General features: G+C 41.0%; 1 protein-coding gene across 1 annotated transcript; it reads left to right on the top strand.

Moving 5' to 3' along the window:
- Positions 1–1,241: 1,241 nt before the first annotated feature.
- On the top strand, positions 1,242–22,639 carry LOC131275513 (transport and Golgi organization protein 1 homolog). The gene is made up of 13 exons (XM_058286182.1): positions 1,242–1,319; positions 5,172–5,258; positions 9,123–9,245; positions 11,400–11,510; positions 15,038–15,118; positions 15,285–15,363; positions 16,208–16,263; positions 16,358–16,445; positions 16,606–16,744; positions 19,202–19,302; positions 20,406–20,485; positions 21,425–21,581; positions 22,536–22,639. The coding sequence occupies exons 1-13, from the start codon at positions 1,242–1,244 to the stop codon at positions 22,547–22,549; spliced, it is 1,194 nt and encodes a 397-aa protein (XP_058142165.1). The 3' UTR covers positions 22,550–22,639.
- Positions 22,640–24,576: the final 1,937 nt, after the last annotated feature.

Here is a 24,576-nt window from a genome sequence, read left to right as displayed (position 1 = left end):
CTCCTGTACAGAAGAGATTTCTCCTCTTCCAACCTCCTATTTAAACATTTAAGAGTATGGGTGGCTTGTGGATACTACCTTTTGCTGTTTTCAATGTGTTATAAAGCATCGTTGCCATGATTCACTTTAATGCTCAGGTTGTCCTGATTGGATCAGTGGCAGCCCCTTCAAGGTCGTTCCTGCCCCTTCCTCCCACTCTATTTTAATAACTTTATTTCAAATTCATAAAGTAAAATAACAGAAAAGGCAGCTCAACTAGTTATGGGAGCATAACTCCTAAAACGTTCTCTCTAGGCACTTTAATCTCATGAAATTCCAAATACCAACTTACCTGTTCTTCTAGTGTCCAAAAAGATACACAGATAAACACAGATTACTTAAATGACATAGTCAACGCCTCCTTATTGAGAAACATGAAGAGAAATAAAAATGCTTAATCATTTTCATATCTCACAACACCAAAGTGTTCGGTTGAGCTTTGAAGTTGACTGGTAACCTCAGCAGATGCCGCAGTGAGAAGCTACTGGTCCTGGGTGCCCGTGAAGTGCTCTGTAGCTAGCCTACCCTGGGTTGACTGTGCTGATGTTTCTTATACCCTAAGCCCCCAGGCTTAGAGCAAAGAGTGACCTTGAAAACGTGGGTTGAGAACAAGGGAGTTCCGTAGAGGAGGGAGGGACCCAAAAAGCCAGGAGTCGGGTGGGGCGTCGGGGAAGACAGGAAGAGCTGGGTGGGGAAGGACCAGAATTCAGAGGGTCCGCCAAGGCTCCAGAGAGGAGCTGTCCTTGGGATGGAGCAAGGTGAGGCTCAGGGGCGGGGGCGGGGCATGTGTAATAAGAGTGTGGGCGCGTGAAGGTTCCAAGGGAGGTGATTGGACGAGGGAGAGGGTTTAAAAAGCCCCGTTGCCAAGGGAGCGGTCAAACAGGAGAAGACTCGGAGGACGTGGAGCTCTCGTCCTCCTCCTGCTCCTGCTAGTCCCTTTTCCACTCCTTGTGTCCTGCTAACTTGGTATTAATTACCCTGTTGACCTGCTAATCTACTGACTAGTGTCTTAACCCTCCTACAAACCCTCTCCAGCGTATCCACCTGTTTCCGCCAGATTCCCACCCCCATTCTCTCCCACCCAGATTCCCACCCCCTATTCTGCTCCACCCTCATCCCCTCCCCACCTCGCCCCCTCCCCTCCCCGCCCCCCTCCTCTATCCCGCCTCCGCTTCTGGTCCAGCGTCCCTGGAGCTGCTGACATGGAGGCGCTGGAGCAGCTCTTCTGGATCCTCCTGCTCTGCTTGGCCTGGCAGGTGCCTGGTCACCCACCCGCCAGGGTGAGCAAACATTGCGCAAGCCTAAATTCCTTCCTGGTTATTGGGCGGTTAAAATACTGTGGTTTAGGATTTCGGTGTTCCTAGAGGTCTTTGGGCTCCAGCTCTTCTCTCGCAGACCCAGGACTTCAGCGCAGGTTTCTTAACCAGACTGAACTGCTGCCCACGTCGAGTTCTGGGTCTGCGGCCTTGCTTGTTCCAGGCACAGGAAAGGCTGAAATGTTGGAAACGTTGAACAGCTAAGCTCTAGCTTTTAAAAGTAAGGCCCTCTTGGAGAGTAGATGTAGATCAAGTGGATGAGCATCTGCTTCTCATGTACAGGTCCCAGGTTGCATCACGGGTACCTCCTCAAAATAAAATGAAAACACCAATTCACACTGAGGGACGGATTTAGCTCAGTGGATGTGCGCCTGCTTACCCTGTACAAGGTCCTGTCTTCAATCCCTAGGACCTCCTTTATATATAGCTCCGATGTTAGCCTTTTTGCTCCTGGAAGCTCTGTTTAAGATCCTGCTTTAGGCTGTGCAAGTTTAGAGTTCATCCTGTGTGTACTTGGCTTTTTTTCTAGAACTACAGTATTCCTGAAAGTCCAACAACCCTGGGAAGGCATTAATGATTGTCTGTCAAAAAAACAAAATGTGTCTGCACACCGTGTTTTCCTGTTTTTCCATGGCTTTTTAGCAACTTCTGGGTCATCCCTTTCCTTCAGCTCCTTCAGATGACCTTTGCTTCTGGAGTTTTCCCACAGGAGGTCAGTGCCAGCTGGTTTGATAGGAGCCCTGAGAAGTCGATCAGATGTGGAAATCAGTGGCTGTGGCCTGCTTGGAACTTTACAGGGAGGGGACGGGAGCTTGGCAAGGAACATGACCAGGAAGGGACTGAGTTAACATCCTTCCAGCATGATATGTGTCACAGGCAGACTGTGGATTATCCACAGGTCCTTCTTTGATGTCCTTAGGTGTGTCCAAACATGGAGAAATACCCAGTTCAACTGTAACAATTCACTTTTAAAAACCTGAAAACTCTCCCCACCCCTCCCCCCCACAAAAAAAAGTAAACAATGAGATTTGAAGAAACCCCACTAAGGGAAATAGATTTTTTTTTTTTTTTTTTTGCTTAGTATATCCCAGATTCCCAGGCAGGGACCTAGAAAATTTCAGTGTACATTCAAACATAGGAGCAGAATCCTGGTCACTTCATTCAATACAAAGAATCTGTTCGGTTTCTGTGAAGACTAACAAAGAAAAGTATTTCTTATTTGTAAATAACCTTTACTCTTGGAACAATTAGGGGGGCGGCGCCCTTTGCTGCGTTTTTCACACAGGATAAGCTCTCTCTCTCCTGACCTCAACTTTGAGCATTTGGATAAATTGACGTCTTGTATCCCACCGCCACCGTCCCTTAAGGCCATGCCCACCACTGGAAATCCTAGAGTTTCAGGTCAACTCTTACTCTCTGTACTTTTACGAAGTGCATCCTCCAGGCCCAGCCAGAGGGAATCTCTGTTTGTGAATGTTTCCAAGGTGCTTTGTTGGCATTGTCTTCTCTGCCTTGCTCTGTTGTTCATTTGTTTGCCTGGCTTTGTCTCCCTTAGAAAGGCTAAGGCTCTGTCAGACTCTTGTCCATCCTTCTACTTTCCAGGATTATTTCCATACAGGGGAGTGGCTCTTATTTACGTGTTTCCTGAGAATTACTTATAGAGAATTTGTTCTGTTGAAGCAATATGCTACTTGATTTTCCTAATCAAGTTAATGATTCCTTGGGAGAGGTGAGTTACAGAGGTTAAAATCAAGCATCAGAAAGACGGGTGGTTAGACATAAAGATAATTCCCATTCCCATGGTCTCAAGGAAAAAGTTCAAACAAAAGCAAATGTCCTTCTTGACTTCATATATCTCTGATTTCTTTGCTGCATTCATTCAGATTTTCCTTAGAATGAAAAGGTGGTTTTTCCCTCAACCTCCTCTATCATTTCAAGCCTTCCATGTAGGAAACTTAAAATCAGCTCTTCTTAGCTCTCAAAATGATTGTTATTGTGTCTTCATTTGCACTCTGCAGTATTATTTTTTCATATTTCAGATATTAACCCTCAGAACTGCAGCTTTTAGTGCCCCGTCAATCTTGCTAATGCTCCACTTTGAATACTGGTGTCCAAACAGTTAACAGATATAACTAGTGTCCACGACTGGGGATGCTTTACCAGAATGTGACTAAGATGGCATTTGGCATTTGGCTTTTGTGGGTGTTTGACCCACATGCTTACTGATTGTGCTGAGAGCTATTGTTCCCTTTGTGACAGCGGCTTCTGAAGGTGAAAATGTTAGGTCGTTCAGAGGGACACGTAAAGTGTGTGCCCAACCTGTGAGCTACATTTGCTCCTCTAGACAGAGTTGTTTAACTTTTTAAATTTTTTTCAGGAAGTACTGGGTATCGAAACTGGGACCTTGTACATGGGAAGCAAGTGCTCAACCACTGAGCTCCAACCACTCCCCTCTAGAGGGTTTTTTTCCCAATATACTTTTTAATGTTTGAAAGAGAAACTTAGATTACACAAATATTACATACACAAAATTTAGAGAATTCTCACGTGTCCTGCTCCCTAGCCCTCCCATATTTTCCCACATCAATAACATCCTTCAGTAGTGTGGTACATCTGCCACAATTGATTAACATATCTGGGAGCATTGTCACTAAGTGATGATTATAGTTTACATTGTAGTTTACACTCTCTCCTGCACATTTTCACAAGTTATTACAGATAATCAGTGGCCTATATCTGCCATTGCATTGTCATTTGGGACAATCCCAAGTCCACACCTGTTTTTCCCTCTCCCTCCCCTCAGAACCTCCATTTGCCACTGTCTCCACAACCACCATAAAAGTTCTTCCATTGCTAGGATCACATTGAAAGGTTTTAACTGATGTGAAACCAATGCCTGGTGTGTGGATTACTGTGAATACATTAAAAATTTATTTTCTCCTCAAACACTCGTAAAATATACTTTTTTAAAGAATGATATCCTTACCTTTTGCTGCACCGGTGATACACTCAAGAAATTTAGGGAAACGGACTTTGGCCCAGTGGTTAGGGCGTCCGCCTACCACATGGGAGGTCCACGGTTCAAACCCCGGGCCTCCTTGACCCGTGTGGAGCTGGCCCATGCGCAGTGCTGATGCGCGCAAGGAGTGCTGCGCCACGCAGGGGTGTCCCCTGCCGTAGGGGAGCCCCACGCGCAAGGAGTGCCCCCCCCGTAAGGAGAGCCGCCCAGCGCGAAAGATAGTGCAGCCTGCCCAGGAATGGCGCCGCCCACACTTCCCGTGCTGCTGACGACAACAGAAGCGGACAAAGAAACAAGACGCAGCAAAAAGACACAGAAAACAGACAACCGGGGGAGGGGACTTAAATAAATAAAAATAAATCGTAAAAAAAAAAAAAAAAAAAAGAAATTTAAAGGTGAATTCTTGCCAGAATTGTGTTTCTAACCAGACTGGATTCTCATAGCTTTTATCTCACAGTGTACCTACAGTCCACCCTTTGCAGATCTTCTGTCTACTTGAAAAGTTTGGCCTTATGTGTCCTGTGTGCAGAATGAAGCTGAATGCTGAAAGAAAGCTTCAGTGGTTTCAGCCTAAATATATTCCTTTTTATTTTATTTTTTTCTGCCTAACAATATTCTGTACTTGATTTTCATTGCAGTGAAGATCCCAGTGTAATAACAACCGCAGCTATCTAGCTTCTCAATTCTGTCAATATTGACAGCTATTATCTGTCTCCTCACAGCTAAGCATTCTCTCATGGTTACATGTTGTACGCAATTGTAATTGGTCTTTCTCCTTTTGCCTATTCTTTCTACAGGTTGGGTGTACTTTTAGATATTTCTCAACGGATTTGATCAAAGCAGTTTATGAATTCACTAATGAAAAACTAGGATACCTTACTGATGTAAGTTCTGGATATCTCTTTTTTATTCTCAATGATAAACTGGCTTGAAGCTCCTAAGCTGAATATCAGTAATTATGGAAAGTCCTTGAATATTTATTTAATCAAGAAAATGAAAAGCTAATAGCTTGTGTATTGCCTTGATTTTCTTACTGTTTTATTGAGCTCTAAAAAATGCACAGCAAACAGCATCTATTTAAAATGTACAGTTGACTGAGTTTTGCTTTAGGTTCAAACCCATGAAAACAACTTAACAATGAAGATAGTGAACATATCCATCACCAGCAAACACTTCCTTGAGCCCCTGTGTAATCACACCCGCCATCCCCACTCCCACCACAAAACTCTTCGCCCACTGACCTGCTTCTATCAATATAGATTAGGATTTTTGGGGTAGAATTTTATATAAAAGGAATCATAGAGCATGTACTCTTTTTTCCCTGTTTCTTTCACTAATGCAATTGTGTTTTATTTTGTGCTGACCTCGACATATAAAATAGGTGCCATTTTAACCCCTTTATGAGCACAATTCAGTGTCATTGATCACATTTACAATGTTGTGCAATCATCATCATCACCATCCATTATCAAAACTCTTTCACCCAAAACAGAAACTCTTTAACATTTAAGCAATAACTCCCCACTACCTCTCTCCCCTAACCACTAGTAACCTCTAATCTATTTGCAGTCTCTGTGAATTTCCTTGTTCTAGAAAATTTCATATACATGGAATCATACAATATTTGTCCTTTTGTGCCTGGCTTATTTATTTATTTATTTATTTACTATGCTTTCGATTGAAGTTAATAGATCACAGGGAATGTTACATTAAAAAACAAAAAACATAAGAAGTTCCCATATAACCCACTCCCCACCCCCCACATCATTTTTGTAAATTGTATGTTTTTGAAGATACATGCAGCACACAAAAAAAGTTACAATTAAAAATATGAGTGGAATATATTTTTCCAACCTTTCACTTTCAATTTATTGTTATATAAATCACACTCGGAGAACACATTTTGGGGCACTGCCGCACCACATAGACAACAGTCTACCCTGTAGTTTGCACTCTCCCCCAGCACATCCACTGGGCTGTGGCAGGATATATAAATCCAGCATCTGACCCTGAAGTATCACTTAGCAGAGTGGAGACTCCTCCTCTTGGGTTCATTGGTCTTACCCAGGTCACCTAGCAGGGAGGTGAAGATGGTCAACCTCCACACCAGGGAGTCGAGAGTGCCTACAGCTGCAAGCAGAGGAATTGCATCCATCATCCATGTGGAACCTAAGCCCCTCTTGTGCTAGAGGTGGAGGGGACATCACCATCCCAGGGTCCACAGAATGGAGGAATAAAATATGGACTAGAGTAGACTTGCTGATAGTCTACTATAGAACTGTTGTGACGAGTAGTAGAAGAAATTTTAGCATCAATGTGGAGAAAGTGGCCATAGTAGTTGCTGAGAGCAGGAAGAGGGAGGAGATGTGATGCGGGGGCATTTTTGGGGGTTTTGAGTTGTCCTACATGATATTGCAGGGTCAGATGCTGGACTTTCTATATCCTGGTTGACTTAACTTAGCATAATGTTTTCAAGGGTCATGCATGTTGTAGAAGGCCTCACAGTTTTCATTGTTTTTTATGGTTGCAGAATAATCCATTTTATGTATATACTGCATTTTGCTCATCCATTCATTTGTCAGTATATATCTGGGGTATCTCCAATTTTTGGCTATTGTGAATAATGCTGCTTTGAACATCGTGTATAAATATCAGAGTCCCTGCCTTCAGTTCTTTTGGGTATATGCCTATGAATGGAATTTCTGGTTCATATGGTAATTGTGTGTTTAACTTTTTGAGGAAACACCAGACTGTTTCCCACAGCAGCTGCATCATTTATGCTCCCACCAACAATGAATGAAATTTCCAATTTGTCCACATCCTTATCAAGCTTGTGATTTTCTGACTTTATAAGAAAAGTCATTTGAGTGGGTGTGAAATGGTGTCTCATTGTGGTTTTGATTTGACTTTCCCTAATGGCTAATGATGTTGAACATCTTTTTGTGTGCTGATTGACCATTTGTTTGGAGCTGCCTAGTTGGTCACCTTGCACTCAAACTCCGCCATTATGAGTATTAATGAAATTAAGGTCAAATAAATGTAGCCCTGCAATCCTAAATGACCTTCATGTTGTCCAAAGCCACAGCTGGGACTTTTGATGCAAAGCTGAGGTCCACAGTAGCCAAAGAGGGCAGCAGCAGGGCTGGTCAGTTGTCTGGGTTTGGCAGAAAACTCTAGTATCATTGTTTTGAGATTTATCCATCATTTTGTACATATTTATATTGTATGGATATACCATAAACTTATAACATAAACCCAAGAAGCATTCCTTCTGTGGGATTATTCCAGCATTTATTTGAAGTTTGTAATTCTGTGAAAAAGGGTTTTGGAATAAAAATACAATTAGGTTTGTCCTTTAAATTATTCAAACTCTAGCCTATTAGCAGCAGTCATTTTTGGAACTACCACACTTCTTGTTCAAGAGAACGGTCATTTGTATGGCATTCGGTTTTGTGTACCTCTTAATCAACAAGTTCAAATACAGTAAGGTTGAATATTTAACATTTTTATAATTGCTTAATCACAAATCTGGCTGTCCATCCATCCACCCATCCACCTACCCATCACCCATCAACTTGCCCCCCCTCATTCCCTCCCTCCTTCCCTCTTTTCCTCTGTCTCTCTCTCCCTCACCCCCTCTCTCCCATGCATTCGTCATCTTATATTTGGTACATTTCAAACTAAATTTCAGACATCAGTACAGTTCCCCCTAATTCTATGGCAATCCTTAAATAGAGCTCAATATCCTTTCATGGATTACTTCATGATGAGCCATTTACAGAGAATGAAACATAGGTACACCTCAAGTGCGCATGTACTAGTGTTTGCAAAATGCACATGCGAGTGTAATGCAAACCCCTGTCAAGTCATATTACATTACCATCATCTCAGAAAATGCCACTGTGCCTCTTCCCAGATAATCTTATCTTCACTGCAGGTAAATTTTGCCTGTTAAAAATTTCATGTAAATGGACCAATGTCAAATGTACTTTACTTCTTGCTTCTTCTGCTTGGAATGGTGTTTTTGAGATTAACTCATCAAAATGTGGGCTCACTAAACCATTCCTTTCCATTGTTGAGTCATAATCTGTTGAATGACTATTTCTATGTAAAGTACTGTTTTCAGTGAAACAGTTGGAATTAAGGTATCAACCTTTCACAACAATACAGTTAAATCCTGAGCAGTCTATCTAGAGTACTTATCAAGAGCAGTCTGAACTTACACAGAGGAAATCTTTGTCTTCATTCACATAAGAGTGTAATAGAATGACAATCAAGAATCTTACAGAAATTGCAAATTATTAATGTCCTCTAAATATCATCACATTTGTTCTATATACTATCTTAAAAGGTGATTACTTCTAAATTGAGTCATCGCTCCATTGTATTTTAAATTGTTTTGTTTTATGCATTGTAAAAATCAACTTATCTCAGAAAAACTTCATTCAGGCAGAACCCACTACAGTGTTACACATTGGATCAGAGTTAGGGCCCGTAGTAAACTAGAAGCCATTTCCTACCTAAGGACTCCCAAATTTTCAATATTTAACAACACCAAGACCACAAAAAAAAAACCATGAATCTGCCAACTGCAAGTTTTTCTTAAGTAGCTCCTTCCTTTGAAGAGTTTTTGAAGGGTGTGGTTATCTGTTTGAGGCAGATTTAAAGTGACTATCAATAATTCAATGTATTTGCTGTATTCTATATTTCTTTAAGGCTTCTCACTGTTTCAACTATTATAATTTCAGATACTTGATATCCTGCCTTACAATTTCCTATGTGGACCTGATTTTTATGGATATGCTGTCAACATTGTGGCCTCCTTAGGAATTATTTCAGTTGCTATTTTCTTCTGGAAATTTATCCTAGCTGTGAGTATATTAAATTAACTTGTAGGCATACTATGAGTTATAAAAAAGTAGCACTTTCATATACATGGTTCTTTTATGTTGTGTTAGATTAATAATGTACATATAAATTAATGCTTGAAATTGAAGCTAACCTTGTAAAATAATTCTTTTAGAAAGAACCCAGGGAAAAAGAGAACTGTATAAGCTCAATGAGAAATCTTCAAAGTATAAATTCTTTATATCAAAAAGTAAACATTGAGTACCAGGCAGGCACTTTCATACACTGTTAGAATAGTGAATTCTTACAACTATCTTCAAAACCAGTTTCATAATAAGTATCTGAAACCCTAAAAATGTTCCTATGTTTTCATTCAGTATAAGTGCATTTCTAGAAATCTAACTTAAAGAACTAGTCAGACATGCATTCTAAGATTTTGACCATGGATATTTAATGGGATAGTCTTTGTTAGACTCCAAACCTGGCAGCAAACTAAAAGCACAATAGTAGGGGACTTGTTTAACTCATATATCTATGCATGTAGTCATCTAAAAGGATCTATTTTTGAGCAATGGAAGAAATAAGAAATCCCTTTGCAAAGCAAACATTTGTAGTATTTATTATAAAAACAACAACAGCATAAAGCCTGAGGCCAGAACTAGGACCAACTTAGTTGACATTTAAACATCACCCTTAAGGAATGAAATGACTTCAGACTCCAGATAAAAGTAGGGTCTCCTGTTCATGTTTTCTCATATTCCCTCATCTTTCTAGCACATTTAACTGACAGAGGGGACTTTGGACTTGATTTGTAATTTAGGCTCTTTTTAAAACATTAATGGAATAGAAAGTAAGACCTTAGTACATTTGGCCTTAAAGCCTCAGTTTTAAAACATAATTTGGAAAACATTATTTTGCATAAAATGAGCTTTGCAGGTGACTGCAACTTACCAGTTAAAATGGCCAGATGCTTTGTCTACAAATCTTCCTAAAGTTGGGTGCACTTTCCCTGTTTTCTTTATTGAAATGGTCCTAACATGGTAAATAAATTTTCCTCCTTGCATATTGATTGGAAAATCCTTAGAAATCTAAGGTTCCTTCAGAAGAAGGAAAAGTGCACAATACAAAGGTGAATGGATAGGGAGAAGGGGAAAGCATGTCCTATTTCCCTCCCTGTTTCTCTCCTTTCAAACACCCAACCTCGGTTCCTATTTTCCCAGAAATCAGCTGTCTTTATCCTGAGCCTGCTGCTCTAGCACAGTTTTTGGCTGTTGAAGCCCTTGTTCTTGCTCTCACCTGCCTGCCCATGTCTCCTCCTGCTCTCCCTTGTCTTCTGCTTAGCATGACATGGGGAGAAAGGAAACTCATTGCCTTCTGAGAGAAGCTGTGATGTTAGAGGTATATACATCACTTTCCCATTGTCTCTGGATGCATTTTCCAAAGACAGCATTATCATAAATGATGTTTGGATGTACAATAATATTCCAATATCTCAGCAAGCTTTTGGGCTGGGTTCAGCATCTGATGGCCACTTTTAACACTTAAATGTGGAAATATGCTCCCAGTGACCCTTTACAAGGGTTTAAATGGGGTCCAGGCTGAATTTTATGGAGTCATAATTCATTTATCTCTTCAGGGAATGACTAGAGATTTGGAAGCACTTTTGTCCTTTCTGGAAGATGTTGGCCAACATTTCTTTTGTTGTTCATGCATTTTCCCTAGAAGTGTCCTATTCATTTTGCGATTGGATGATCTGATTTCAGTGGTCTGGGAAAACCATAGGACCTGGCTTGTTGGAATTCTTTCTCAATTCGAAGTTAGCTAATTCTCACTAAAATTTCTACAATGCTTTCTGGTTAGGGAAAGAGGTATATTTCAGTCCAAAGATTTTACATTTATTTGGTTCCAGCTTTTTTTTAAAACACTTTGTGCTTCTGGACCTCATTATGGCTATTGCAGTTGAGATGTAAATGATTTCTGAAACTGAAGCTTTAAGCATTTTTATTTTAAATTCTCCTACTTTTCCATTATGAGCAATAAGTAGATTCGTGCATGTGTAAGGGATAAGTAAACAGATCTTTAGTTACAAAATAATATATCTGCCTTAGTGCACCAGTCTAAAATTATAAGTAAATGTAATAATTAATTTTTACTGACCTCAATATGGTTTGCCTTAGGATAACATCACAACAATTTCAGGACCTAATAAACTCCTGCATTATGTAAGTCAATCTCTGCATGTTACATCAGAATCTAAGAGACATCAAAATGTCAAACATCAGGACTTGGTAAGAGTTTTGCTGCTGTTAATCATTATTTGGCTTTTGAGCCTTTTTGTATACCAGGTCTTTCGAGCCCTATGTTTTTCCATGCTGTTGACAGCAGTATGAGTTGGGGGTCTTGGGAGTCTGGGAAATCGAGGCTACTTTTGACTCTAGAACTCCCAGTACTACTACCAGAATGGCTTTAATGGCTTTTTATATTTATATTTAAGGGCTTAAGAGGTACGTTTTCCCACAATTCGATGGATAATTTTCACACCAATCAGCATTGCCCTCCCAGAAATGAATCAGAACAAAAAAACTTTAAGTGATAATTCTTGAGATTTCTCCCCAAATGGAATAGTCCTACCCCTCTTAATGAAAAAGAAAGAATTTTTAAGTAAATTTAGCAATGTTTTGAATCACCATTATAAAAATTTCATTTGTGCTATTTCACTTTTAAAAACTTTCCATCTTCTTTGCTTTCCCCTTGTCGTGCATTCATCAAACTATGTTGTAAACAGAAAGGTTGTGGATGCCATGAAATTTTATGCCTTCAAGTATTTCCTTCATTCTTTACTTCTTTATGTGATTGTTCGACTAGGTGCAAAATGGATCAATTCCTTTAACCTGAAATATAAGGGATAGGTTTGAAATATGAGTTGATGTTTCTCCTTTTTAGCCTAAGCCCCAGTGTTTCCTTTGAAATTCTAATACATTTTTCTTCCTACCTTATATGCAAATGACAGACTAAGAAAAATCTAGAGAAAAATTAAAAGATATCATTTTCCCAAATGCCTCAGAATTCACAGGGGCAAAGCTGTCTATATTTATTTCAGAATTTCATTCTATGCTTTAGCTTTTATGAGAAATAAGTGCTTTGTGTCTTAGAATATAAAAACTGTGTGATGGCAGAGCAGATGTAGCTCCGTATTTGAACACCTGGCTCACATATATGAGGTCTCAGGTTCAATCCACAGTACTTCCTTAAAAAACAAAGAGACCAAAAAATCCACACACATACACACACAAAATTATGATATCTTGTTGGAATAAGGCACAATGTTTTATGTGCTCCTGAGAATTAGTTCTCTAGTAGGAATGTTTTGTTTTGGATTAAAATTAAACATCGTGACTCTTCATGGTAGTGAAGCAAAGATAAACTGTTAAACACTTTGAGATCAAAAAGAAAGGGTTTACCGTAAGATTGAGAAGGAACAGATAAAGAACAGTTAATTCCAGTGATGATGTTAATCAGGGTCCTGAGAAGCATCACATCTTAAATGTCTCTTCTCAAATCTCTTTGGTCAAGAGATGTGAGTGCAAGATTTCGATGCACATTTACAGATTCACAGATTTTGAAATGTGGCCTCAGGATCAAGGCATGTGCAGATTACTTATCTCTTCTGCATTTCTCATGCACAATTTCTTGTAGCCTTCAGGAAGGTGACTCTTTATTCTGTCATATATCAACCAGTTACTAACCTAAGTAGCTCTCAGGAGGTGATGATGGACAGGCTAATTAGGCCAAAGAATCAAGGTTTTGAAGAGCCTCCTAGAGCAGTTACTGCTTCAGTTGACCAGGTGAGGTGTCATCATGTGGAACTCTAGGCCTGGTACAGGTTTTTTCTGGAGACACTGACAGGCTCATGACTTGACAAGGGAAAGAAATCATGTGATTTTCCTGCTTATTAAACAGTTGCTTGTGTGCAACAGGGTTTTCTGAAGGATGCTCAAAATTGGCCCTGTTTCAACTTGCTAGACAATTGTTGTGGGTTGAATTATGTCTTACAAAATTCTATATGCTGAAGTCCTAATCCCCACTACTTCAGAAGGTAACCTTATTTGGAAATAGAGTAGGTACCAATGGATGTAAACAAGTTAAAATAAAATCATTCCGGAGTAGGTTGATTCTTAAAACAAGAGGAAGTTCGGATACAGACAGAGTGGAAAACACAATGGGGGTGACTGAGCAGAGAATGACAAGGATTTTCAACAAAACAGCAAAAGTTAAAAGATTCATGGAACGGATTCTTCCCTATAGATTTTGAAAGAAGCCTGGCTTGCTGACATCTTGATTTTGGAATTTCAGCCTCCAGAACTGTGAGACAATAAATTTCTGTTTTTTAAGCCACCAGTTTGTGGAACTTTGCAACAGAAGCCCTAGCAAAATAAGACAACTTTTGGTCCCAGGAAGTGGTGTGCTGCTGTAACAAATACCTACACATGTGGAAGTGACTTTGGAATTGGGGAATGGGTAAAAGCTAGAAGAATTTTGAGACGTTTGATAGAAAAAACCTACATTGCCTGGAAGAGATTGTTGGTAGAATGATGGATGATAAAGATGATTCCGTTGGGGGCTCAGAACGAAGGGACCTGTAGACAAAGATAATATTGTCTTAGAGAATATGTAGATCATCATGAATGGAACTCTGCTAGGAAGAGGAATATTAATGGTGTTAATGGTAAGAACTTAAAGGAAATGATTGATGTGTTATTGGAAATTGGAGGAAAGGTGATCCTTGCCCTAAAGTGGCAGAGAACGTGAGAGAATTATGTTCTGATGTTGGATGGAAGGCAGAATTTGCAAGTGATGAGCATAGACATTTACTTAAGGAGATTTCCCAGGAAAGTATGGAAGATGCAGCCTGGTTGCTCCTTGCCACTTATCATAAAATAAGAGGAGAAAGAGATAAATTGAAGAATGACCTGTTAAGCAAAAAGGAACCAACATGTCATTTGGAAAATCCTCAGCCTATCCAGATAGTTTGCTCTGGAAACAGGGCCTAGGATGTGGCTGGACAACCATTTGCTATAAAGATGAGGTGTGTGACTTGCGGATCCAAAAACCATTTGAACAGAAGCCAGGAAGGGAGATGCAATTATCAAAGAAATACATGCAGAGGGTCCTCTCATCTAATGGCTTGGATAACCCAAATTGGACAGAAGACCAACAAGATTTTTGACAACTTTGTATCAGCAGGAAAGCAGGCAGCCATCCTGGACTGAGAGGGACAGAGATGTTGTAGAATGAGGAAAGAATGACTCCAAGGTTCCAAGATTCCCAAGGTCATACGATGGGTGTCCTTATAAAAAGAGGAAATTTGGACCCAGACAGACAGAGCAGGGGACACCATGTGATGACTAAGGCAGAGAATGCTTTGGAAGCTAGAAGAGGCACAGAACTGGTTTTTCACTATGGATTTGAAGGAACATTGTCCCTGCTGACATCTTGATTTTAGACTTGTAGTCTCCAGTACTGTGAGAGGATTTCTGTTGGTTGAAGCTACGCAGTTTAGGGTACTTTGCAAACTAAGGCAACAGTTATTTCTGGGGCTGCAAATACCCATTTCTGTCCCCAATCTAGCACTGAGGGTGAGGCACCTGATCTGCTAATTTTTAATCAAGGCTTTAGGCTAGGTTCTAGAGTGCTAAGCTGGGAGTGGGGCATGCCTTCTCCTTCCCTGCTCTAGTCTTGTGGTACTAGTGTCTCTTGAGGAAAAAATGCCAATTTATTTAATATGGGTATTTTTTCTTCTCTTCTCTTGCAACAGGAAATCAATGGCTGTTGTAAAGAGCACATGGAGCTCAGTGAAGAAAGCAAATCCTTGGGGAGATCTCAGAAAGATTTAAAGGTAGCTCTGACTCCTGAAGATAATATTGAGGGGGCTCTGACTCCCAAAAATAATATTGAAGTAAGATCATTCTTGTGAACATAGTTTGAAATCTAATTAAAAGTGGGAGACTCTTTCTCATTCTCTCTTGTTCCTTTCTTTGACTTTAACTAATTGCTTGGTGCAGTTGAACCCGCTACAAGGCAAAGAGGAATCTAAGGCCAAAAAGACAGGAGGAGATACATTAAGAAATAGAACACTGACAGGTAAGATCATTGTCAGGGAGCTTAGACCACTTTGCCTTTAGTCAAGTACCCTCCTGATACTCTTGAACTTGATGTATCTCCTCTTAAGTATTGACATTGTAGAGTCTCATCCTTGGATTTATTTATATGTCTGCCTGTGTCGGTCTGAGGTAGGTGCTGGGCACTAGGGAGCATTGGAGAAGCACAGAACCCTAAACCCTTTCCCCATCCCAATGGAAATTAGATACATGAGGGGAAGTTACAGCAGCATGAGATGGATCTTGCCCCTCTAAGTCCTGCACATTTTCCTGTCAGGTCTCATGCGAGGATGGACTTGCTTCTCAACTCATGGAGATGGTCATTTTGTTGGTGCTCATTACCTCCAAAGTATCTGTGTGGTTTCGAGACCCCCAGCCAGGGTTAGAACACAGAGGTGCTGAGAGTCACCCACTGGGTATTGGCCTTGGAGGTGGGGATAAAGGAACAACAGTGGCCTTCTCTGCTGGTGGTGGACATGTTACTAGAGCTATTCCCCAAGTTGAATGTCACTTGCGGTACACTGTAGGTCCACTCCTGGGAGAGTTCAGGGCAGAACAGAGGAGGGAATGTTGGAATCAGCCCTTTTTCCAGACAGAAGCAGATCTTGGTGAGAAGGGAGCCATTCTCGTCTCTCCTGCCCTAGGTCAAAAGAGAGAACTTTTCCTTCTACACACAGTCTTCATTCTTCCTAAATTTTCAATTATATTAAAAGTAAATTACCCTAATGAATCTTGCCTCCTTATTGATGTTGCTTTTTTTTCAATGTTTGAACATGATGAAATAATTGTTCAGTTTCTTGGAAAGTTTAAATTCTTGTTTTTTTTAGGTGATTGCAACAGGAAGGTGGACAATCAAATGCCTCAGATGGTGGATGTCTTGCAGGTATAATTCCTTCTACAAAGTACCCTAACTGCTGCCTGGGAGTTCCTACTATGCCTCACTTGTAACAAAACTTTCTCCCTGTTGTGACTTTTAGGCCCAAAATGCGGTATCAGAAAATGAAGATCTAAACCTGTTACAGGATAGGCTGAGAGTCTTGACGATCAATAAAGATAATGTGGCAGGTAGGTTCCTTTTGAGAAGAAATTCCCATTCAGTGGAAATGATTTTACATTGTGAAGGCAAAGAATGCTTTCAGGATTCTACCTCTGTCCTCAGCCCCCTATCCACATTTGCATGCCCAAGTGAACAAGTTGCAGCTAAAGAATGTTTTGTCCTTTACAGAATGCTTAAAGGAAGTAGAAAATGACTACAATTCATTGCTGTCTTTGAAAGCGTCAATGGAAGAGGAATGCAGATCCGTGATGGTGAAAACAGAGTCTCTCCAGGAAGTCCGTGAGCAGAGAAAGAAGACCATGCAAGAGTAAGAGGTTTATATGTTCATTGTTTCAAATGTTGTAATGAGCAAACCTGAAGACCCATGAACATAATTTTATCTGTTCTCTGTACAATAGCCATAATATGTCTACCATATTTAATCAATGTAGAATTGTGCTTCTTCCATTTTGCCTTGAGTTCCATCACCTTCATTGTTCTTTTACAGGGATTCTGGTCTATAATTGAGGTGGTGGGTGGGAAAGGGGTGCTCCAGGTACCACACCATTTACAGCTACTGAACTGCTTCCATCTTTCTGAATATCCAGTGCTCTATATATTTTGTTTTGGTTTGGTTTGGTGTTTTGTTTTTCACCTTTGCTTTCTCTCTGACCAAGTTACTGGATTTGGATTTCTCCTCCATTTGTTTGACCCTTAAAAATCTTGAGTGACTGGTGTGAGGTGATTTTTTTAGTAAAATAAAATCTTCACAGACTTTAAGGATTTCTTAGCTATCGAAGATGTTTTACATTCTGTACTAAATAGAAAACAAATATTCAGACTACACATTATATAACATGATTGTGGTGAGGAGGGTGGGAGTTGTGACCCTGACAGATTTGGGTAACTCATTACTCATCTGGAAGTTATATCTCAAATTGGGAGTGAGGTAACTTTTGAAATATAAACTTTCCTGGAGCATTTTGTGTTCTTGCTGCATAAAATTCCATTTTTATTTCCTGGAAAATGGGCTTTCTGCAGCTCTTGCTATTTTTCTCTGCTCCTACACATGATGCTTCAGCAGCACAAATTTCCCCGAAAGCATGTCTTGCTGAGAAAATAGCTCATTGTTCAGGCTGCTACTGCCTGATGCTATTAAACATTGGAACTGGACCACTAATTTTTCCCTCCTTCTGTGAAACTGGACCACTAATTTTTCCCTCTTCCTGTGCTCATTGAGCAACCACAAGCTTAATTTTTCCTAACATTGCAGAGTGGCTCACTAAATGTCTGACCCACTGGAAAGAACCATTTCTCATTTCAGAAGTCATTAAGAAGAGCTTATCTCTTCCACCATTAAGCATTTGATTTACCTAAATGGCAATTGTTTTTCTTCCTGATATGGATTCAGCTTCTCCCACATTCATCTGACACCCCTGTCTGCCTACTGCATTAGCTCAGGCCCCCATCATCTTTCCTGCCTGGAGAGGCTGAATTATGACCTATAGAGAAATTGGGTGCTAATTCCTGGCTCCTGTGATTGTTGCCTTATGTGGCAGAGATGTTGCCAATGTGAATAAAAGTCTTGAGATGGGGAAAGTATCCTGGATTATCCAGGTGAGCCTTCAGTGCCATCACACGTTTCCTTCTTAGACAGAGGCAGAGGGCCCTTACACACACACACACACACATACACACACACACACACACACACACACACACCAGAAGGCGATGTGAAGACAGAGGCAGAGGCTGGAGAGATGTAGCCACCAGAAGCCGGAAGAGGCCGACTCCCCTTAGCACCTCTGCAGGGAGTGTGGCCCCGCCCTTCCAACACCCCAATTTGGGCCCCATCACACTAATTTTGGACTTCTAGCTTCCAGAACTCTGAGAATATAATTTTTTAAAAATAAATGTTTAAAGCCACCAGTCTTTGGTCATTTGTTGCAGCTGCCAAGCAAGTGAATATATTGGCCAGCTTTTCTAACTCCTCTCCTTATCTCCATTTTCCCATCCTTAAGCAACTTGCCAACTCTGATTATTCTCCTTATAGCTGTTAGAGTGTTCTTTGTAGGCTACACCTCCGTTCCTGCCTTCTGGTGGATTCCGGGGCATTCCATGCCCTGCAGGGGCACTTCCAGTTTCCTCATGGGGCCTGGGGAGCTTCCCCTCATCAGGTCCCTGGCGGCCTCTCCTTGTGCATTTTCTGCAGCTCCTTCTGATGCATCCCAAGCTGCAGCCACTCTGCTCAGGTCCCTTGGGCCTCCAGAAGCCTCTTTGCCTTTGTGTACACTGTATATTTTCTGCTCTTCACCTGGCAATCTCCTACCCACTCAGATATTTACCTGCCTCAAAATCTCTTCTGGAGAGATGGATATAAACAAAATGGTGGATAGACATGGAGACTGAATGTCGGCTCATTCCTTTTACTTGTAATGTAACCTCTGAATACATTAGGGTTCCTCTCGTCATCAGGTGTATGCAATCCTTTCTCTTTTATTTTCTTCCTGTCTTTTAGATTTGTAGTTATTCTATTTTCCCTTGATTAAACTGGGTAGTTATGAGTTATTTCTTCCTTTCCTTTTCTTTTTTTTTCAGTCATTATCTGTTTCCTTGATTTAATCTCCTAACAGGTCATATTTTCATCTCTTTTTCCTGATATTTAATTCTATTACTCCCCTCTTGCCTTTGTGCTATCATGATAGTGTATTTTAACCTTATATACATTTTAAGCCATGCAAGACTTTTTTGGTATTGTACAATGCATTCTTTTTCTATGATCAAGCTTGTTGGAGTTAATCCACAAAAACTCAAGGCCACAGGAGGGAAGCAAGATTATGAAACCGACTCTGCGAAGCCCTGATGCACGGAAACTTCCACAGAGAGGTAGGGAGCTCTTCGTGGATGCACAATTCATCTTCTACTGCAAAATCCACTTCAAGGGCTTTTAGTTCCCATGAGTGATCGCTGCGATGCCTGGAAACAATCCCAAGCACTTACTGCAGCCTGAATGGCTCTTGCTTCTGACCCCTGGGCAGGGTGGCACGTGCACCCCCCATGGACAGCGGACACCCCCACCAGGACCTCGAGGTTACTTTTACTTGAATAGAAATCCAGAGGAGGAATTGGTTAGCGCCTACTTCCTGCCTTAAAGTTAACTGTACAAAGGGTGTATTTTCCCTTTTATGTGAGAACTCTAATACAAACAACATTTTAGTATGCGGGCTGCTTACCCTGATGAAAATAGGAATTTTCTCCATAGCCCCTGGTGGATAGTCTACTGCAAGGCCTGTTGGAGAGAGGGAGGATTTTCTTACTGTTGTGGGAGGTTCCTTTCATTTTGTTTTACCTGTTTATTGTGTAGCACAACACTTTACTCATAATTATATTTTCCTGTAATTTTACTCACCAAGGTAATAAATTTCTATTAATGCCTCATGGGTCTTTCCTCTTCTCATTACCATGCATTCATGCATATAGGTCCATTTTTGGTCGTGAATATTTCTATGTTACTTGGTCAGATATGGAAGTCAGATTTTATATTGACTGAAAGAATTTTAAAAATCTTCCTGTGACTTGAAGAAAGGACCAATTTCTCAGGTTTCCTGATAGTTTTCCCATCCAAGGCAGTTATTTTCATTTTTAATGTGTGCTTAAATTCTAAGTGAGTTCCCTTTATACATTGGGAGATCCTGGTTTTAGTGCTGAGTTCCCGCTAGAGTGAAGCCCTGCCCTGCCCTGCCCAGAATCGGCTGGTTTGTTAGGAAGCCACCTGAACCTACAGCCAGAGCTTTGTGGAGCTCAGGGGACGGGCTTCCCCTGTGTTCTCAGCATTCATCTCAGGGGTCTGGGAAACCCTCTGCCTCTGGTGAGGGACTGAGTGGGTTCGAGGGTTTAAGATGATGGAGAAAGAGGTGGAGGGTTTGTTATCCTTCCTCACAGGAGACACGGGTCAGAATAAACCTCAGTCAGTTCTTGGCCTTTTTCAGATCCTGAACCTGCTGCAGCTCCCGTGAAGAACAGCAGCTCTGGAAGTGCACTCCCCCCTGAGGAGGTGGCAGAGGGCAAGGTAAACGCTGCCCTTGTTTGTTTTCAACTGGAACAAATATTGAACGAAACTTTTCTCTTTTATTCAAATCCTGTTTTCTGGCCTTACTTATTTTGTGTGTTCTGTGATAATTTTCTCTCTCCATCTCTCTCTCTGTAAAAAACAAAAACAAAAACTCTGAAATCTGACACTGTCCCAAATGAGTTCGCTCTACATAGCAACTTCCATATGTAACATTGTTTTTGTCAGAAAATACATTCCCAGTGCTGCAGGACTCCACATCTCTCTGAGAGAACGTCATGCAGGCAAAACCTCCAGAGAGTAGGTGACCCTTTGGTCAGGAACCCTTTTGTCAGGGAACGCAACAGAGCGGGTACGAGCAGGGGCTTGCAGGCAGACTGTGTGGCCCTGGGCAAGTGATCTAATTCCTCTCAGAACTCCTGTTCCCTCAAATTTACAGCAGGGTGGTCATCCTAAACTTGCAGACTTCTGAGAATCAGAGAGAAGACATGATAAGATTGTGAAAGGGCTCTAAAGAGTATCTAGACTCCCCTGTGCAGAGCCTAGAGTTTTCACTTCCTTTCATTTTGTGTTCATCCTTTGTAAATAACCATCTGTTACGGTGATGGTGAAGGCAGGGCTGGGAACCTTCCCAGCACTGGGATAAGCTTTTTTCTTATTGTTAATCAGTTGGAGATTATATTCATCCTCTAGGCAGGCTCTTGCCATTTCCTGCCTCTGCAGACACAGGCAGTGACGCGTGTGGTGTCATTGGCCCCCTCCCCTCGGCTGTCATTGGGACCGAGAGGGAGGAGTACAGTTTCAGGCACTGATTCTGCTCTTTGGAAACCTTGTGGAGGGGATGTGCCAGGTGCTGACACCTGCTGCATTGGGTTTTGGCTTTAGGCGACAATGGTGCTTTTGTTGTGACATCAAAATATTTCAAAACTTTACCTGCAGATCAATACAGATGCAAGAAGATCCCCCTTTTTCCCAGGATCCCCCCTCATGCGCTACCCCATGGGAGGTCCTCTGTCAGCGATGCTACGATATGGGCCATCTCTGCCTCCCTGGTGGCCTCTCGGGTCTGACCTGCTGCCTCCACCTCCACCAGTTGGTAAGATGATCAGAACAGCATGAATGGACTTATAAAATGGACTCTTCCTTTCTCTCATCCCTTCCTTCTAGAAAATGTCACAGGTAGTTCTACAGAGCTTTGCAATGTGAGGTAAACCTGGCCGAGGACACTGTGACTTTCTTCAACTTTCTTAAGACACACACTGGGCTGCATCATCTCCCCCCACAGAGCCAGGCAGCAGGTGTCTCCTGTAGACAAGGAAAGAGGCTCTTTATAGGAAGCCAGAAATGTCAGTTCTGGGGATGTATGTTAAACATCCGCAGATAGTTCCAGGAAACTGGAAGGGATAAGCCCTGCTCCTAACTTCAAGAGCTGAAGATGTCCTGTCAGAAAGACACACGTGATAAACTACACAAGGTGTGACCACGAGTAATGGAAGCACCAGGGAAGGGCTCCTGTGTGCAAAAGAGACTTTCTGTGCAGCCTCCTAAGACCTTCAGTTTTGTTATCTATGAAACAGGAATAATACTTGTTGTATGAGGCTTGTGAGGATGAAGAGATACAGGACATTAAAGAAAATGTCTGACAAAATATCTGGTATAGGTTGGACATTCTTTTCACAGTTTAAGTAAAAATGTTTCCACACAGAGAATTATTAAAAGATGTTTTTGAACTGTATTAAACTAAACTAAGATTATCAACAGTGTAGGTCCAGAGATTTGCAATCACTACTTCAAAAAGTAAGGGAAAGACCTCTTTTATTAAAATTCAGCTTCCACAAGATAAATAATTTTAAGATGTGTACACAGTTATTTAAATTCAGAGATCTCTATCTGCTATCTGAAGACAAGTTTGTTTTCATTACAGAGAGACACACAGATGTGGGCACTCACTAAAATATCTTCAGGGGGCCCAGAAGTATTATAAAAGAGAAAATGTATACAGGAAAAAATAGGATCAGACTGAAATAATCAAAACCTTTTTGCTTTACAGGACAACCAGTTTGAGATTTGACAGACCCCCAGTGGCGTCAGCATACCATAGCTATTTTAAATGTTCATATAAATAAAGTTTTTCGCATAAATGAAATCATTCAATATGTGGTCTTTTTCTGACAAGCTTCTTTCACTTAGTATGATGCTTTCAAAGATCATCCATGCCATACCATATATCAGTACTTCATTCTTCTGCCAAATCATATTCCATTGTGTGATATATCACATTTTTTAAATCCTTTCATTAGTAGATGGACAACACTTGTGTTTTTTGGCTCTCGCTCTAGTCAATGACCCTTTTTCTACATTTTGGACCTTATCACCTACAATACAGTACCCCTGAATTCCCAGTGTTAGTCATTTCTGATCACTGCCTCCCATTGCTTTTTTTTTTTTTTAATTTCTCTCCCCTCTCCCCCCAGTTGTCTGTTCTCTGTGTCCATTTTTCTGCCTGTTTTTCTTTGTCTGCGGCATTGGAATCGGTGTTTCTTTTGTTGCATCATCTTGTTGTGTCAGCTCTCCGTGTGGGCTGTCATTCCTGGGCAGGCTACACTTTCTTTCTCACTGGGCGGCTCTCCTTATGGGGCACACTCCTTGCGCGTGGGGCTCCCCGATGCGGGGACACTCCTGCGTGGCAGGGCATTTCTTGTGCGCATCAGCACTGCGCATGGGCCAGCTCCACACGGGTCAAGGAGGCCTGGGGTTTGAACCGCGGACCTCCCATGTGGTAGACGGACGCCCTAACCACTGGGCCAAGTCCGCTTCACTCCCGTGGCTTTTTTAGCACTTTGCTTTTAATACAGACAGGTAAGGTTCACCAGACATTTGAAGAAAAATAGGCTGTGAATGAGTCACCAAAAGAAATGAAGAAAAAAAGACAATGCACGGCACCTTCAGTTTTTTAACAGAAAAATTTCCTACCTAAAAAGCCATAACCAGCAGCATTATCAAATAGGAGGGTATAACAGAGATGTTATCAGAGACACAAGGTCAAAAACATTTGCTTCCCATGAACTATTTTTTCTCAGGAAGCCCAGAAAAAAATGAGGGAGTAACGAAAAAAGTAAAAGTTGTTGCTTCTCGGGAAGAGGGGAATCCTTAGGATGATGAGAAGGAACTTCCAGGGATAGCAGTGGTGCAGCAGTCCAAGAGTTCACCCAGGGAAGCTGGGAGCAGTAGGGCAGAGCCCCAGGAGGGATATCCCCAAAGAAACAAGGGAGCTACTTACTGTGACCTAATCACAGGAGTTTGACAGCTGGGACAGAGAAGTTTCCAGCTATCTAGTAACACATCGAAAACTAAACAAATGAAAAAAGAGGCAATTTACAACACCAGAGAAAACATTGTCTCCTTTACAAAAATAACTCAAGTATACCGTGTTGTTCACTGGTGCACAGTCTTCATATAGGAATGATCATGTAAGCACCTATTATTTTTTAAAAATGAATATAGGTCTTTTGGAAGAATAAGGGAGGAAAATTACATGGGTGGGAGAGAGTTGGAGTGAAAGAGGAGTGAAAGACCCTCATCTTTCACTGTAGTAGAAAATAACTTAAAGTAGAAATATCAACAAATTGCAACATAAGAATGTCATTTAGAATAGGGAAGTAAGTGGCAGGGAAAAAAAATGTGGGTTTGGGAGAGGTGGGAAGGGAGGATTCCTGTTTTTCAGTGTAAACCTTATATTGTATGACTTTTACACTACGTACATTAATTGCTTTGTAAATTCAATTGTCGTTTTCAAGATAAAGGAACCAGAACTGAAAAGATTAGTGAGAACTATGAGAAACTATTTAATTTAAGTAAATAAAATGGAACCATTGATGAGGAACGATTATCTTCTTTACTGTCAGAAGATACATAAAAAAAGAAAAGAAAAAATTATTACCAACACACACACATGCAGAAACACAATAGTCCAAATCGGAAAAGTGTATGAACCAAGGCACATAACAAATTCATATGGGGAATTTTCAACTAATAAACTTCCAGGGGTTTCAGATTCTTATGTGCATTGCATATATAGTTGGGGGTCACGA

Source organism: Dasypus novemcinctus, chromosome 23 (genome assembly GCF_030445035.2).
Source record: "Dasypus novemcinctus isolate mDasNov1 chromosome 23, mDasNov1.1.hap2, whole genome shotgun sequence".
In the NCBI taxonomy this organism is placed as follows: Eukaryota; Metazoa; Chordata; class Mammalia; order Cingulata; family Dasypodidae; genus Dasypus; species Dasypus novemcinctus.
The sequence above is the reverse complement of the archived record's forward strand: the minus strand, read 5'-3'. Positions and strand labels throughout refer to the sequence as shown.